Source organism: Anser cygnoides, chromosome Z, assembly GCF_040182565.1.
Source record: "Anser cygnoides isolate HZ-2024a breed goose chromosome Z, Taihu_goose_T2T_genome, whole genome shotgun sequence".
In the NCBI taxonomy this organism is placed as follows: Eukaryota; Metazoa; Chordata; class Aves; order Anseriformes; family Anatidae; genus Anser; species Anser cygnoides.
The window spans coordinates 1,953,028-1,970,160 of record NC_089912.1 but is presented as its reverse complement, the minus strand read 5'-3'; the positions used below and the strand labels follow the sequence as shown (position 1 = coordinate 1,970,160).

Below are 17,133 nucleotides of genomic sequence, written 5' to 3'. Positions count from 1 at the left end.
ACAAAATATTTTCTGGAAAGGAAAATTGCTATTAATATTTCATTATCTATACAGAACCACTCCAAAACCACAGAAAAATATAAAACAGTCAAAATCATAGTAGTCAATTCATAATATATTTAAGAAGAACAAATTTTAATTCAAATTCAAATATTTCAACTAAGACCTATTCAGAAAATAGCACTAGAATGAAGCTGAATCAAAAAAAAAAAAAAATGTCCTGAACCTTCACCTCCCACATTCCAATGCAGTCGAGAAATAGTTTAAGATTTTTTAAATATTTCTGCATTATCGAATACAGAAAATAAACCCATGATTTTTAAAACACTGTAAGAGTTTGATAGACATTCTTCCCTACAGAAAATAATCTGGCTTCTTTTTAACTACACCATGTAAGCAGATTGTTGGAAGTTGTCATTATTCCATGTTTCTCTGCCATTATATTTGAAGTGTAATTTATATTAAAAAGCAGCAAATTATGACAAAGTACTGAAGTACCTAACTTGTGACCACTGCCCTACTCATTAAATTTATGATTGACGTAGGCATCTCTAACATCTCATTAAGGGGGAGGAAAAAGAAGAAGGAGAAAAAGAAAAAGAAAGAAAAATCAGCAAAACTACCAATTTTCCCATTATCACTAATACAGAAAAGAAAAATGTAATACAGGCAAGTTTCAAAGGTAAATTATATGCCTAGTTTTCTTCACATGCAGAGCCAGTGACATTTTAGAACAGGTTCAAGCATGATCCAACAAAACCAGTCTTGCTGATACTTGGTACAGCTAAGCCTTAGACATGTCTTTTCACACAGGTAAAATAGGATCTTATATTGATCAAAAATGGATCGGAATATACAGAAGTCAGATTAAAACAATTTCACATTTTTCTTATGTGAAACAATCTTTAAAAATTATCACAGGATATAATGAAACATCATTATAAGAAAGTACTAGTTTAACTCATAACTCTACTCAGAACTTCATAAGTTTGCATAACTCAAAACTTAATAATACATTTACATAAGTGTGGATTTCTTAGATATAATATCATGACTGCTCTTGAGATATATTCCGGTAGAATTTATCCAGGAAAAAAAAAAAAAAAAAAAGCCCTAACCTCATCTTACAGACATTTTACTAACACTTCCCATACTTTGCAAAAACTTTTCTACTTGTATAGAATAAACATAGCAGCTATAAAATAATTAGTTTGAATCCCTAATGGAAAATAATTCATTTTCATCATATCTTTGACATACAAAACTAAATCTAAAAAATTGCAAAAAAACATGAACAGTTAACAACCAGATTTATAATTCTAACTGAACTTAATGATGTAGGGTATTTATTTTTAATAAGTAATTGAATGTCAGCTAGTTTTATTTTTTAACTATAAACGTGAATTACTTAATTTTCTTTGCTTTATTTAATTTAAGGCGGTAAATTGAATAAAACTTTTTTATAACATTGTACCACCACTGCAGAAGCAACAGAGTTTCACTGAAGATTTAAATGGGCTTCATTCCCCTTTTCTGACCTGTTTGTTGTCATTTCTAGACAATTCCACTGGTAAACATCTGCTATTTTTGCAGACTTTGTATAACACACAGATGTGAGCTTTTATTTGGCTTATATATCAGGAAACAAGCAGCTGTGCTTTATTACATAAGCCATGTTCAAATATTATCTTTGAACAGACAATTCTTTATTCTTTGTCTATTAGAAAACATACGTTCCTAAAGCTACAGCAGATGTCTGTTACACTAAAAGCTTCGTTCCAAAATATAATCTGGAGAGCTGGCCCAGTGGCACAGCGGGTGTTCAGTGCACTCCATCAAAGAGATACTGAACCCAGAGAGTTTCCCTGGCAGCTTAGACTAAGTGCTGTATGCTCAGTTCAGATCTCACATTACCACAAAAACACTATATATATCTTTCCAAATCACTTCTTAACTTTTTAAAAAATATATGATAAAATCACTGTCACCTCACAGTGATTAGAATCTACATATTTAGTCTCTAATTATAATGGTTCTTTTGGCTTTGCTTTTAATTCCAGTTACTGCTTAATGGACTGGGTTCATGTCAGAATGAGGACAAATGATCTGGTACTGAAATGGTTATAAGAGTGCAAATATATTTAAAAAGACATTATTCTTATTTTAAAAATGTAGAAAAGAAGTAATGCTTTGTTTTATAGATTGTAATAACCATTCACTACCAATGTTCTTCTCCTCAGATGTTACTGTCGTACAAATAAATACAGAATTGGATATGGAAACTGCAGCTCTGTATAATCAAACCCAGACACTGCCTCCCCTTCCTCCCTTCCCTTTGTCTTTCTCTCAGTGGTTTTCTCTTCTTTCAGGATGATTTACAAATCAGGTAAGTCAAGCAATTTTATTAGCCATTGTAGCATTAATGACTAGTTGGGAATGGGAGGGAAGGCCATCACATTCTTTAATATCATTTGAGTGCCCTATATTATCAGGGAAAAGGAAGAATAAGCCCATGTGATTGCTGAAATGTAGGGTAGCCATTTAGTTTGTTTATAAGCATGCTATTCAAGACTGAGGGAAGAACGGTTTCTTCCTCTTTCCTTCTCCCCTACTTATGCAGTGAGAAGGAGAAGTGTTAGTAGGAGAATACAGAAATGTGTTTTTTTTTTTTTTCCCTTTATGAAATTGCATTCAGACTTTACAAATGATTACTGGATTTTTTATAGTCATAATGTAATATTCAAAACTGAGGGACAGAAAAGAAAGGGTAATGAGGGGCCTGAGGTAAACTGTATGCAAGAGCTAGGCTACTCATGAGATAAGCAGAAGTACAGAGCCAAGTGCAGCTTCCCCTTAAAGTAACCAGATCATGATGCTGTTTACAGCAAAGGATACACTGAGAAGGCAACAAGGCCCATGAGCCACTGCCTTGGACAACGGCACGAGCGTGTCTCCAGTCTGACTTAAGAGGAAGAACCTCACGCTTTCTGCTGAGTTTATACATTGGAAGGAGCAATCTTTCACAGCTAGAAGTTTCTGTAACAAACAATAAGCCTTAAGCTATCCTGTTCTGCTCAGGATGCCTACAAGACCAACACAGAAGTCAACAGTTGCTCAGCATCATTCTTCCTGGTGGCATTCTTAGGAGATCTTTCAAGAAAAAGAGTAGGGTGATGACATAAAATTACATGTTTCTGACCTCAAGCCCTGCGAGTACACAGAGCCAAAACACCAGCTTTCCTCCTCCCTTCCTACATGTGAGTTCTGATTGGTATTGATAAAATTATTTAGCTAATTAATACTCTTTTTTTTTGTTGAGATTCCTATTTGTGACAATTAGGTTTCCTCCATTGTTAATAACTGTCCTGTGGGGTTTATTGGGTCAGCAAAAAACAGACACAGCACCATAGGAACTACAACCAACTAAGACCAGATCTACATCAGTTGCCAAAAGCCACTCAATTTATTTCTTATCAAATCAGTATATCTGGGCTCACATTCAAAGAAAAGGAAAGTGTTTATTTCCTTATCTTTAAGGAATGTCATTCTGATGCCATTACTTATATTAAGGCCTGTTTAATCACTACTACAGACTTTTGTCACTGACTCAGCAGCTTTACATGCTACATTTGTAGAATACATATATCACAGAGTTTTTTCTCTCATGTAAGAACTACAGAAAACGTTTAACAAAACTCCCCCAATTCTCTCATACAGTAAATGAAATAAGGAAGGGCAAGACTTTGTCTTCAGGAAATCACAGTTATACTTCCACTTCATCCTGAAATTATGTGAAAAAATTTCAAGTCGTATACGTCTATAATATCTTCTACTTGGAAGAGGAAAAGCGATCAGTAAATTATAATAATATATTCACGTGACCTTAGTGTTTTTTTCTTAGAATCATTAGGACTGTAGTTTAAGAGCACACCCACAACTACAAAATGTAGGTGAAATGCCACCAGTTATTTCAAAAATATATAGCTGAATGCTGAAGATAACTATATGGACCATCTTTCCTTGTAACATACCTCACTCACAAAAGGTAAAAAAAAAAAAAAAAAAAAAAGGAAAAAAAAATTAATTGAAATAAACATCAAAGAATATTTAATCAGATTAAAGATTTAAAAAATATCTGTCTTGCAATGTTATATGTCACACTTTCTGCAAGAAGAAGAGTTAAAATGACAGTGACCTTTTTACTGAGTTCCATAAGGCATCTTGAACCTGGCACACAGTATTTTATTAAGCAAACAACATAAAATCTCTATTTTAATTACTTATATCACCTATAAATTACTACTTTTTCTTATATCATTTCCACAGACATTTGCCTGCAAAACCAGATATTCCAGAACAATTAATTCCAACGATCTTTATGTAAAATTAGGCTGATCTTATGCTTCTAATTAGTCAGAGAGCTGGCAACCAGTAAAACACATTCTGTAAGAAGTAGGAATAGTAAACTTAACTTCACACCTCATAAAAAGCTTTGTAGTCATCCCAATGGTGGCTCTCAGCATCCTGTAAAATGCTTGTAGCACAAACTCTGACGCAGTAGTTCGTAACTTGAAACTGGAGAACGTTGATGAATTCCTGATATTGTTGGACAGGCACTAGGAACAAGGGTCTGTTCAGAGAGAATGATCAAAGAAGTAAAGATTGAAAGGCCATGCAGTAGGAGGTAACAATCCCCAGTACTGCAAATGCTTTTGATTATTAGGAATCAATCATTCATTTCCTCTCAGTCCTGGAGTCTGAACGCAACATTCACTTTTGAAAAAATCTGGTCTTTGTTTCACAAGTTCTTTAAGTATATCTACTCTTCTATAAATTCTCATTTAACCAAGTCACTTGGAAATATATTACTTTAACCTATTTTCTGAGATAAGAGTGCATTTGTCCTTCAGTTACTGGGAGATTCTGTGTTGAAGAACAAATACACCAACATTAAACGTGATAAAGAAAACAAACACAGAGTCTGGAGATTGTTTCTGTTAGGTAGGTATTCTGGGGAAACATTTCAGAATACATGTAAGTAGAATGATTGAGCCATATTTTGATTCAGGCATCCCCTTCATAAAGGCACACTTCATGAAGCAGAGGGTTAAAATCATCAGAGGGAAAGTAGCTGCACAGTGTATACAACCCTTTAGGAATCATACATTCCTTCAAAATTGTTGTAGTTCAGGTGCTCCCCTCAGAAGACCTAGTTTCTAATTTTAAATCACATATGGCCAAAACACATGGACTAATAAAGATATTCCTAGTATCCTAAGCCAAAAAAAAAAAATTCTAAAAGCACAGCTAATGTAATTATATTACCTTCCAGGTCAAATACCGTCTTAGACTTTACTGCTTCTGATCTTTCCTAATTTTCAATGAAAATTGAAGTGAAAATGTAATTTTCATTGAAATGAAAATGCATGAATGAAAAATAAATTCTAAACGTAGATTGGATATATTTGTTCACATTTTTGAACAAAGATGGTATAAGGAAAAACTGCAGGAGTGTATGTTAATAAAGTTCTCTTGGATTGCTACGTGCCAAATTTGATTTTAAGCAAATTCAGCTATTGCAAACGCCAGAAAAGAAAATTAAGACTGTAGCCTTCTATTGATACGATAGCAGAGTACTTTCAGCTCTCTGGACAATGTCAGTTATTCAAGCTTCATTAAAAAAAAAAAAAAGAAAAAAAATTTGATCTGCAAATCATATGCAAATCTTACACATAAATAATTTGTTTTGTAATGGCTGTTTTAGATTATCAACAGCTTTGAGTCAGGTCTTTCCATAAATAGTACATGTAGTGCTTGTGCTAAAAAATACGATGCAATTTGGAAAACTATCATCATACTGCATCACTAAAATGAAGTGAAGTCCTATATTATTTACATTTAAATTAAATTATTACATGTAAAAGGGACTCACTTTTTGCTGTTTTCTCTCATTAAATTGCTATACATCGTAAAATGCTGAAAGACATAGATCGCTGTGGAAAGAGCAGCATACAAGTTTTGCGGAGGAGCCTTGGAGGGAACGTCTTTGCTTTTCTCCTCTAGTCTTGCCAGGACAGCTGTTGCTACTTTGCTGCAGGCCTCTATAAAGTTTGCTCTAATTTCCTGAAGAGAATCATCTCTGCATGCCAAAGCCAATGGAAGCAATGTGTCAAGTTCTTCCATGATGTCAGAACAAAACTGGGAGAAATAAACATGGCATCAAGTTATTTGTATTCTGACAGCATTGTTTAATTTACACACACTAGGGTCAGATTCTTGAATAATGAAATTGGTATAGAACATAAATATATTGAATAAGCTTTACAAACATTTCATTCTGTTGTACAGGGGAGTAACATTTATCTGCAGTAAATGAATTATTACTTCACTCCTTCTTGCTTTAAAGCTGCAAAATATATATTGAGAAAATTAAAAAAAAAATAAAACCATAAATAAGATTATTTTCTAAACTAATTTATTCTGAAAAATATACATTTCTGAATACTGAATATGAAAGAAAACTTGTCATCTGTTAGTAAGTTCATATACTGAGCTCCCTAAAAATATTTCCCCAAAGTTTGTGTTACTTTAAGCAAATATTAACAGCATTCAAAATTTTCTGGAACAGTTGCATATCTCACTAAATTCAAAAACTTGCAAACAAATATTCCCTTAGACAAACTATTTAATTAATTGCCATAAACGACCTTTATGTCAATTCAAAGAACTCTAATGTGGCCACATTATTGGTTATGCTGATTAGTTAAATGGCATGTCTAAGGATTTAAATACAGGAAATCCCTTCATAGTTATGCTTCAAAGCTTTCAGCATGTTCCCATCGAACAACTTGGTAACAGAGCAGACACTAATCAGAATGTTTTAGAACTTTTTGGATGAAAACAATAATGCCAGCAAAATTTAAAAGTTAATTCTTTCAAGTATAGACTACGGGCTATTGTATAAAGCTCTGCTCAGCCTCATGTTGTAATGCTTCTCACTTTCTTCTTAATTCCATTTATATAAGATATAGAATATTAATGGTACTGTAAGTACTTCAAAGTGTAGATGGCAAACAGCCTTGGCATTCTGTGTCTCCTCAAACTTCAGATCTTTTGATACCTGCCTTAGCAATTCGTTTTGGTTGCTCCTCCGGTTGGACTGCTCTGCAGGACTCCCTCATTTGCTGGTTGTTTACAAGACTCATTGCATAGCCTGCAGCTGAAGACTGTTCTTTCTGCTCATGTTGAAGAATTTTAGTTGAAAAATCCTCAATTGCTATTGTTATACAGTGAGCCACAGAAGAAGACAGGTCTTTGAACGCATTTCTCCAACCAAAATTCAGTAAAGTAGGCTGAAATATATAGTTTTATTAAATCAACACAAATTCAGTATTGAATGTTACTATTATTACTGCCTGAAATTTACTTAAATATCCATAACTAAATAACATTAAAGGACACTATAATCTTTTGAAATTAATTTGAATACCTTAAAATATAGCACACAAGCCTTGAAATTATATTAAGAGCAATATATGCACTCAACAAAAATGAACAAGTGAATAGCAATATTAAATTTGTCATCAAGGTTTTAAGAAAATGAATATATAAAACCCCTTGATTAAATACAACTGTTTTTTATAAGCCATGCATCTCTAAATTATATATCATCTTTCATACACATTTAACAAAGCCAAATACAGTTATAACCTTTATCAATAGTTTAACAAGTAATCCAGCAATGGATACCATGTGATAATTCTGTCTTTTTTGTTTGTTTGTTTGTTTGTTTGTTTTGGCAAGGTAATAACCAGAAACTACTAACCATGAATATTAATAATAAAGAAGTTAGAGAAGGTGGTTTTAACACAGCCACGCTGGATATCACTCTTTAGAGGTGGATGTAGCAGAGATCAAAATGTTTAAATGGAGATCTCTAGTTTTTAGCCAAAGCTGGATTTTACTTTGGTTTATATTCATTCCCTGTCTTCTCTAGACAGAGACTTCTGAAGTTATCTGAAGTGTTACAGTTGCACAGAAGACACAGTGGGATGTAGTTACTTTTCCACTATTCTTGGTTTGCATGGTTCATGTAACTTACAGCAGACTTCATGCTTACCAGAAGTGACCGAGAATTGCACCACTGTAAGAGAAATATTTCAGTGGTGTAAGATGTAGTGTAAAGATCCCCAATATGAGGACATTGTAGGAGAAAAGAGAAGCGTTCCTAACAAGCTGTAGTTACAAAATTAAACTGAAAGACAATGAAAGGCTACAAAACAAAGGGGCTTGCACTTCCAGCTTTACTCCAATTTAGAAGCTGCCTTCTCCTTCCATGCCCCTTCCCCAGCCCCAATACTCAACTCCAGAGAGCACAGAGACAGCCTACCCAGATACCCATTTCTGTAATTCCCCTGTTTGTAATGTCTATTTTTCATTTTTACTTATTTATTTATTTTCCCTGTGATCTTGGGTCAAGTACAGCTCAATCTTCAGAAAATGTTCTTTGTAATCTATAAGATACAGGAACATCTGCCCCACAAACGGATTAAAAGCACATTTCAGAAAGCCATTTCAGCATTAAAACTCAGCCGTTAGGAAATTAAATTCCACCACTGCACAGTATCAGACTTGTTAGAGCATTTAGGTCCCATAAAATCAACAGTAAAAATTTGTTTAGTAGTAAACGACTACTAAAACTTAATCTGGTATGTACCTTCTACAAAGAACACCGCATACTACACAGTACTTTGTTGACATCAAAGAAACTGATCATCATGTGTGTAGGTATCCCTACAGGAAGCATTATGATCAAGTGCTTAGAACTTGATAGATTTTTTTAAGATTCTTCTTTATTTTACAATATATTTAATATTGAATAAAAGCTAACATATTTTAGCATGTTTTTACTGTTTGGTTATGAAGTATCTTATATTTCTAATGCTAAATCCATTCTATTATTGCTCAACCTTAACAAAACCAACCAATTCTTTATGAGTGCCCTAAGATTTTACTCCATCTTAGTTGAAAGTTTGCACCTCAGATTCATTACAGTAACTAAATAATGAAACTCTGGCAATAGGTGTTTATAATGAATATGGTGTCAGGCAGCACTGAAGACACAGACAAAAGAAAATCCCCCACAAAGTGCTGCAAGACTCTTTTCATACTCACCTCTTTTACCTGAAGTAACTGTTCAGGAAGCACATTGGTTTCATTTGCTCTAGTTTCTCCTATTAAAAGCTCCCCACTAGCTTTCTTCAGAACTCCTGCACAGTATGATAAAGGGGATCAAAGTTAAGATTAATTCTGTAGAAAAGTCAGCAGCGTACAACACCTTCTGATATATCAATATGAAGCATTAAAAAAAACTCAACAAGATGTAGTGGAATACTAATGTTATGATAAAGTCAAATTCAGGTTATACACAGCTCCTTTTACATAACATGATGAAATCCACATTCCATTGTATTCATATTTTATACATACACACATATAATGTGTAAAATACAGTTTCTTTTGTCATTAATTCATTTTTATACTGATTGCACAGTCATCTATTCCTAGGGAGAACAGATAATGTTAGAACAGCTGTGTAGAAATTAATTTGTATTCTTTGTTCAGTAAATTAAATGAATTGCACACTAATGTATTTTTATAGTTTTTGTTTGGAAATGCCAATATGGTAAGAATAAAAAGACATTTAATTAATACAGTTATTATAAATAAAATAATGGCTACAGGAAAAAGAACAGGTGAAGCTCCTTGAGATGGGATGGTACAAAGCTCACTCATAAATCTTGAAGTAATGGAAATATTGCCTGGTTTGACAGGGACAAGCCAACATCTGGGGTAGACTTCCATCAGTGTATCAAAAAGAATATGAAAATAAAACCAAACAACCTAATATTTTTAAAATCTGTGTCCTAGCATAAAGCCGGCAAACACAGGTGTAGATATTCTTAATTTAATATAACTGATTTGAAATTAAAACCAAGAAGTTTTAAATGATTGAGTGCTGTCAAGTATTACTAAATATTATCTCTTACACATAAACTTAAATGTCTTCAGTCACCTGAAGATACTAGTAGTACACATAGCCAGGGTCTAAAGAGCTTTCCTATTTCTATCAAATATACAGTATGTGAATATATATGGGATTTCATTTACCTAGAGTAGATTTTACTTTTCTCCTAAACAATTCAACCTCTGAAAATGAGCATTCCACTTTTCATATGCCCATACAGCATTCTAAAGCTTCAAGTTTTTTATTATTGTTGTTGTTATTACTATTTTTTTTTCCCAGGAACTGTTTTCATACAAAACAGATCAGGAAAACAAAACGAAACAAAACAAAAAAGATTTGAGCTCTGAAAAATAAAAGATAAATTGGTAGAATATAAAAAAAGATGAGACTAACCAGATAACCTAGCTCTCTGATCATTCAAAGTATGGTGTTGCAGACAGCACCATGAGCACTACTTATTTTGATTTGTTCTAACGCATGTTATGATGAAGTTTCTTATACCTTTCTTTAGAATTTACTTCAGAATGAAAAAGAGAACTGACTGGATATTTTTACTCATATTTATTCTGTACTTTCTACCTGAAATTTTCCTTGCTTTTCCTGGCAATTCATCTTTTTTATAGATATATGTTCTATTCTAACAGTGAGCACAATTTTATATCAGCTATTAATATTTTTTATCAACACTTTAAAGAAAAACATTAATACTTAACCTAAAATCCTTGTGTATTTGTAGAATTGCTCTCCAAAGTTATCCAGAACTCAAAGCTAAGACAAGTATTTAGCTGATGGCAGATTTGGATCTCCAGGACCAGAGGCACAGAGCCAAATGATCCTCCCCTCAGCATTAGTCATTTTAAATGTTTCTTCATTTTTTAAATCAATAGGCTCTTACTAGACTTCCCCACTTCCTTTTCTAACAGCCTGAGCACTCTTGTCTTTTATTTGTATATACATATATACAGATATATACACATGTGCATGTGTGCTCACACACATATAAAACATTTCAGTCTTCTACCCTTCACTGTTACCCCACTTTCTCCAAATTTTCGGTTTCCCCAAATGTCATCTAGGTAAACTTGGCTTTCATCTTGTTCATTTTAAACCCCAGCCAGCAGGGACTCCCTCACACCTTTTATCGATCACTGTGCACTAGCTGCAACCTCCCCAAAGCCTAGGCACTTTAGATGCTAGCACAGCCTTCCCTTGGAAAATTGTTTCTACAGAGATACACATAAAATTACTCCCTTCGTGTCCTTCTACTTCTTCACTTCTCTTCTGACTGTCTTGCAAACTCCGCTGGGAAATAAAAGTGCAGCTTTGTCCAAGAGGATGGTACTATAGTAACTGCAAGCTGCTGTAGTGAAGCTACTCAGCCCAAATTAGTTCCCTTTGTAGACAGGAGCTCAGACAACAGGTAGGAGGAAGCATCCCTACCTAGACAGTCATCATTTTCTACACAAATTCTTTGAGGCCTCTCTTCTCCAAAATTTCTAACTTCAAATTCTATTTATGTGTAAAGACATAAATATGTGTCGTCATAGTCATATGGCTGTTAGAGAATTTGCAGAAAGAGCACAATATAAATGTCACAAAGAAGCAGAAGATGTAGAAGGAATAATCAGTTTTTTTTCCATACTTGCTCCCTTTCAAGGGTATATTCTATACCTCCATGCTTAAAACTGATGTTCTTCATCGCTATAGAAGACCGAATCAACCACAAATCCTTGCTGTATCTTTCTTGAAACTTACAATCTACAAACTTGATAAATTGCTCACAATCTGTGTTACTTCAGTATCTCAGGCAGGCAGTTAGAATCATTTTGATAGCAGATATTCAAAAGAAGATTTTATCAAGTGTTTTACTTAAAATCAATACTTTTTTAGCCAACCTTTCATGCTTAAAATTTGTATGGGATAGGTCTTCTCTTGAAAGCAAATATTGCTGCCTATGTCCCCACTGCCTTCAACGTATTTCATTTTTTGTCCAATTCAGTACTGTTATATTTTTGTGAAGATTATGACAGTGAGACTTTGTGCATTGTTTACATATATATATATATTCCTTCCCTTTAAAAAGATCTATTAAATTATTTTTTTACAGAATTTTGAAGCTTCCCATTTTTTTTTCCATAACATTTAGGATCTAAAGAACTGTCAGAGTTACTTCATCTAACATCAGCATAGAGTAGATAAGCCTTGAGGAAACCTTTTTATGACTGCTCAGTAACTGTAAATAAGGTAAGTAAGTGTCACCAGAGCAGCTAGTTGGATTCGGTAGGCTCATCCAGAATTTTTATTGAAACTGTATTAGAAACAATACGTCTTCAAGAACAGGGAAATACCATTCCCCCCTGAATACAAATACAGAGAAGAAGCAAAACATATTTTACATGTGGTAGATTAAAAAGCCTCCTACTTCCTTTCTTCAATAACAGAGCCTCCTAATTCCTTTCTTCAATAATGGACTTACTATTTTTTTGTTCTATACTCAGTATATTTACTCAGCAAACTGTAATAAAACATATACTGAAAATGTACACCTGAAATCAAATCCTTTCTGATGTAAATTCCATCTTCACTTTAGATTGACCTGCTGATAATTACATATTTCTAAAAGAAGCTACTTGAACATTTTGCTTCAAAAGCAAAGCAAAAATCACATGTTCTTTTTTGAATCTTTATAACTTCAAAGTCTATTAGGAGGATGTACCCCACAAATTTGATTCTGCACTCCTGTTATTACACTTTCCAGAAATGGATATAGAGTAAATGATTTCTTCTTATGCTGTGAAGGAAAGACCTTTGCAAGTCTTCCAGGTCCCCTGAGGCAAAGCTTGTAAACCTAAGGGCTTGACAACTTTGCCCACAGTGTTTTCAAAGAGCTCCATTGGAAAAAGCTTTTCTTGGTACTCATTATCTGATCTGTCCAAAGTTCACCTTTCTCACTGGAATGAAAAAAAAAAAAAGTGAGGCACAGATGAAAGTACTTTAGATGTTTTTGATTTCTTAAAAGTCTCAACAAGAGGTTTCTGAAAAGCCAGAGGGAAGAGAAATCTACCTTAAAGATGGGAAGAGAATGCAATTTGGCATGATCCTAAACCAAGATCTTCTGCTTAACCTTTGACTGCAGCTTAATGTTCCAGGTTCCTTCAAAGAGAACAGCTCCTGTGATGCTGCATGTACTAGATAGGTCAGAACATCTCAGGGAATTCAACTGAACGTAAATAAAGAACTAGACTATCTCATCACAGTAGGCATGATGAGATACCTGCAGAAGAAATGGTTGAATGTCTCTTCAAGAAAAAATAGAAGGTGGTTACTCCTTCCATTTTCTGAAACCTATTGCTTGTAGTACAGGAAGTAAGGATACGAAACACTGAGAACAAAAGTTCTGTAACCATTAGAAAAATACAGATACTCTTCCTCAGAAAGACAGAGTGTTAGCCTTGTCCAGATGCCACACTAAAGTTCAGGGATGGGGCAGAGTTCCGTCATATTTTCCATTATCGTGAGAACTTTTCATGAACTTTTTCTCATTTTATTTAAGAGAAAAATTGAACACTACACTGATAAGAGATGAAATGAGTACTTAAACTGCTTTTTTAATTTTTAATTGTGTTTAGATAATGAAAATATAATTAGAAATCATGTGCAAAACTTAGGTCCGATAAAGAAAAGTCAAAAAATAAAATCTGGAAGGACTAGATGGAGACTACTGAAAAAAAGTTAGAGTGGAAAATGCAATTCACAGATTTTTTTCCATCTATGTAAAACAATTTGGGAAAATGAGTATTCTGAATATATTCCAGAAGATGTCAGATATAGAACTCTCCAACTGAACTCAGAGAACTATCCGTACCACCTAAAAAAATCTCTCTACATCCATCTCCCTACAGAGTTCACTCTGGTTCACTGTTTCCTTTGGTGCTATTGTCTGACATGGGGTTACCATCAGAGAACACTGGTAGGCAGTACTTCCCTCTAACATCTATTTTCAACCGCCTAAATTGGTCTTCATAGGATTCCATTGTGCACACTGCAAAGAAACTTGTCTTGTTGCCAGCTAGAACTGTGAACTACATGTCTTTCTTTTCTTCACTGTTCTTTTTTTTTGGTTCACAAGCAACCTCCTACCAAAAGCAGAATCCGCAGAAGAGACTACATCCAAGCGATAATGCAATGAAAAAGTATGAAGAGAAGCCCAGGTGGCCACCTTGCAAATTTCCAATGTGGAAGCCTTCGACCTCTCCGCCCAAGAAGCAGCTATAGTCCTAGTGTAATGAGCTTTACAAACCCTGGGAGCCTCTTTACCCTTAACTACATACGCCTCCCTAATACAATCCCTTAACCATCTAGCTAAGGAACTCTTAGAAGCCATTTGACCCCTCTTAAGACCCCCTAAGAGTACAAACAATCTGTCAGAAGATATGAAATCTTTGATTCTTCTGTGATAAACCCTAAGTGTTCTTCTTACATCCAATTTATGCAGCCATTGCTCTTTGTCATCGCTGGGTTTAGGGAAAAATGAGGGCCAAGAAACTGTCTGATTTAGATAAAACTCAGATGCCATCTTTGGGACAAAAAAAAAAAAATTTAAAAAGATGAACTGTCCAAAGAACCACTTTGTTTCTGATGGAACTTTACACGTTCTATATATCAAGATTGAAGTACTATGGGATACACTGAACAAAAATCAACTAAAACTGCCATTGAAACAGCTATACAAATAAACTCAACGCTTGGCATAAGCATATGAAAATACATTATTTTTGTTGCATCTCTGCATGAATTACAAAGATTAAAAGGCTCCTCTCAATACTAAAAGCAACCAGAAAGAAAAGGAAGCAAGTGCAAGGTTCAAGTCTACGTGATGTCTGGCAAACTTTAGTTCACTTGGATATTAGCCTACCCTTTGTGAATTGGCCTGCTTCTCTTAATTTACCACCAGTACTACTTGCAGAGCACTAATATTTCAGAAATGCCTACACTGCAGTGACTGCAGGCGAGTTTGCATTCACCCAACCTAGCTTTAAACCAGTGAGAGACAGTAAGGGTAGCTGTCTATCAACAGCAGCACACAGTCCAATCTGGGCTAATTTGCTCTGCTTCTTAGGCTAGTTCTGCAGCCTGTGCTGCGCTGTATACCTGATACTTGTACCTGAGTGAACTTAAAGCTGCTTTGGACAGATTTGCACCATATATTTTTAAATTAAACATGATTTCTTGTGATAAAGTTTTTAAGTAGAGAAGATGACCATCTTATTTTATATTCATATATTACAATGTATTCTGATGAAAATAAATCAAGGTTTCTAATAAATTGTTCTTATCAAAAGTCAGCCTTCATCACTGGAAAAAAAAAAAAAAAGATTATCAGCCTAATGTAAGACAGTTACAGAAAAAATCTTAAAGCCCTTTTGGTACTGAACAAAACCTGGAACTACTGGAAACATAGCTGTCATTCTCCCACATCAAATCAGCTTTCACTTCATCACTACAACTTATATTTCTAACAACATGAAGTGAAAATAACCGTAATAAACCCTTCCTTTAGTCAAGACTTTTTTCTTTATTTGTCTAGCCAAGTCTTCTCTTCACATATTCTTCAGAAACTGATATAACTGAACAAATATAACTGAACAAAGTTTTGTGAATAAAACTTCCTAATCAGAACAGTAACACTGGGAGAAAAAAAAAAAAAAAAAAAAGATATGCCTGATGACTTCATGAACATCACCTGTAAAAGATCTACCTCTACCTTCCCCTGTGTCTCAAAGAGTAATTGTATGTTTTCTTTAGAACAGGCCTTCTAACCAGAAGACCACTTCCTATAACCTGATCTAATCATATTCCCCTTTCAGATTTGGTAAGTAGAGATGCCATTTAGGAACCTGCTTACTATAGACATGATTACTGTAAAAAAGTATTTTTCCAAAAAGAAGGCTGAATGCACTGTTGAGGAACATTTCTGAATGCTATTCAGCTTGAAGAAACGCCTCAGGATAAAATCCTTACTACATTTTCTGAAAAGTAAAATATTTCTTGTTAACATTGAAATAATTAAGTTCTCTGATTTATTGAAGATCATGTCATTAGCTAAACATGACAAGTCAATTGCCCATTTAAGAATATTTCAAATTTTTAAAGTTTTCTTCTCAGAAAACATAAATAAAAAGAACATCTAAAATTATCCTTACTGAATATGTACCCTAACCTCCTCATTAACCCTATGAGAAGTTTACTATAACACTTTTGTAGGATCAAGGCCATAAAACATAAAACATCATGTATAATAGCTTACCACTTCTTGAGAACTAGTAAAACTGAGAGATTAAAGGAATCTGAAATACATTGAAACCAATAGTAAAAATGGAACTTGAATACAAATTTTATTTGAGCTTTGATGTAAATTCTAAGAATACATAGTCTGACCTGCATTTCTTTATTTTAGAGTGTCAGTATTTCAGATGAAGAATCTATCAACAACGTGTGCCTCTGAACTCTTTTCATCTTTTTTTCTTTTTTCCAGTTTTCACCAATTTAGTATTCTGAGACCACGTTCCCAAAACACCTTGCTTCTCTGCTTGCAGCTTGACTACAGAGATACCAATATTTGACTCCACCTGTCCTTTCTCCCTAAGCAGCCTGGCCTCATTTCTGGTCTGATCCTTTCCTGCAATATAATCAAAGCTCCTGAAACCACTTGTTCTCTGGTGACCTGGAATCTCTCCACTGGCAGAAGTAGCAGTGTAGAAGAACATTTTTCAGCATACTGTGCTAAAAGGTGTTATTCACCTGAATTTTCATGATTTTAGGTTGTCCTCATCTGACAAGAATTCTATTAGACAAAAAACAGAGCAAGCTTGGAATCTAAAGTAAATACGAGCATCAGGCTTGATAGTGAAACATTTTATATTCTCTTGTAGAGCCTTCTTTTATAAAAACAGCTACTGACACCTAAACATAGTACATAATAGTAAGTGTTTGTGGGAACTATTGGTGAAAGCAAGTCTGCATACTAAAACATTTATTTGATCATATTAAGATCAATAAAACTGATGTATAAGTCTGTTTTTCTCTCTTGAAAGAAAAAAAAAAGA

At 34.1% G+C, this 17,133-nt stretch overlaps 1 protein-coding gene across 23 annotated transcripts in view; it reads right to left on the bottom strand.

Annotated features, from left to right (window-relative positions):
• Positions 1-17,133, bottom strand: part of KIAA0825 (KIAA0825 ortholog) — a 259,660-nt gene that overhangs the window by 163,034 nt on the left and 79,493 nt on the right. For all 23 annotated transcript variants that reach the window (XM_048046659.2, XM_048046658.2, XM_048046663.2 and 20 more), the window contains 4 exons: positions 9,175-9,269; positions 7,125-7,352; positions 5,933-6,198; positions 4,480-4,630 (listed from right to left, as the gene is read on the bottom strand). In XM_048046659.2, the coding sequence (XP_047902616.2) occupies positions 4,480-4,630; positions 5,933-6,198; positions 7,125-7,352; positions 9,175-9,269 (740 nt within the window). The remainder of the gene's footprint in view (positions 1-4,479; positions 4,631-5,932; positions 6,199-7,124; positions 7,353-9,174; positions 9,270-17,133) is intronic.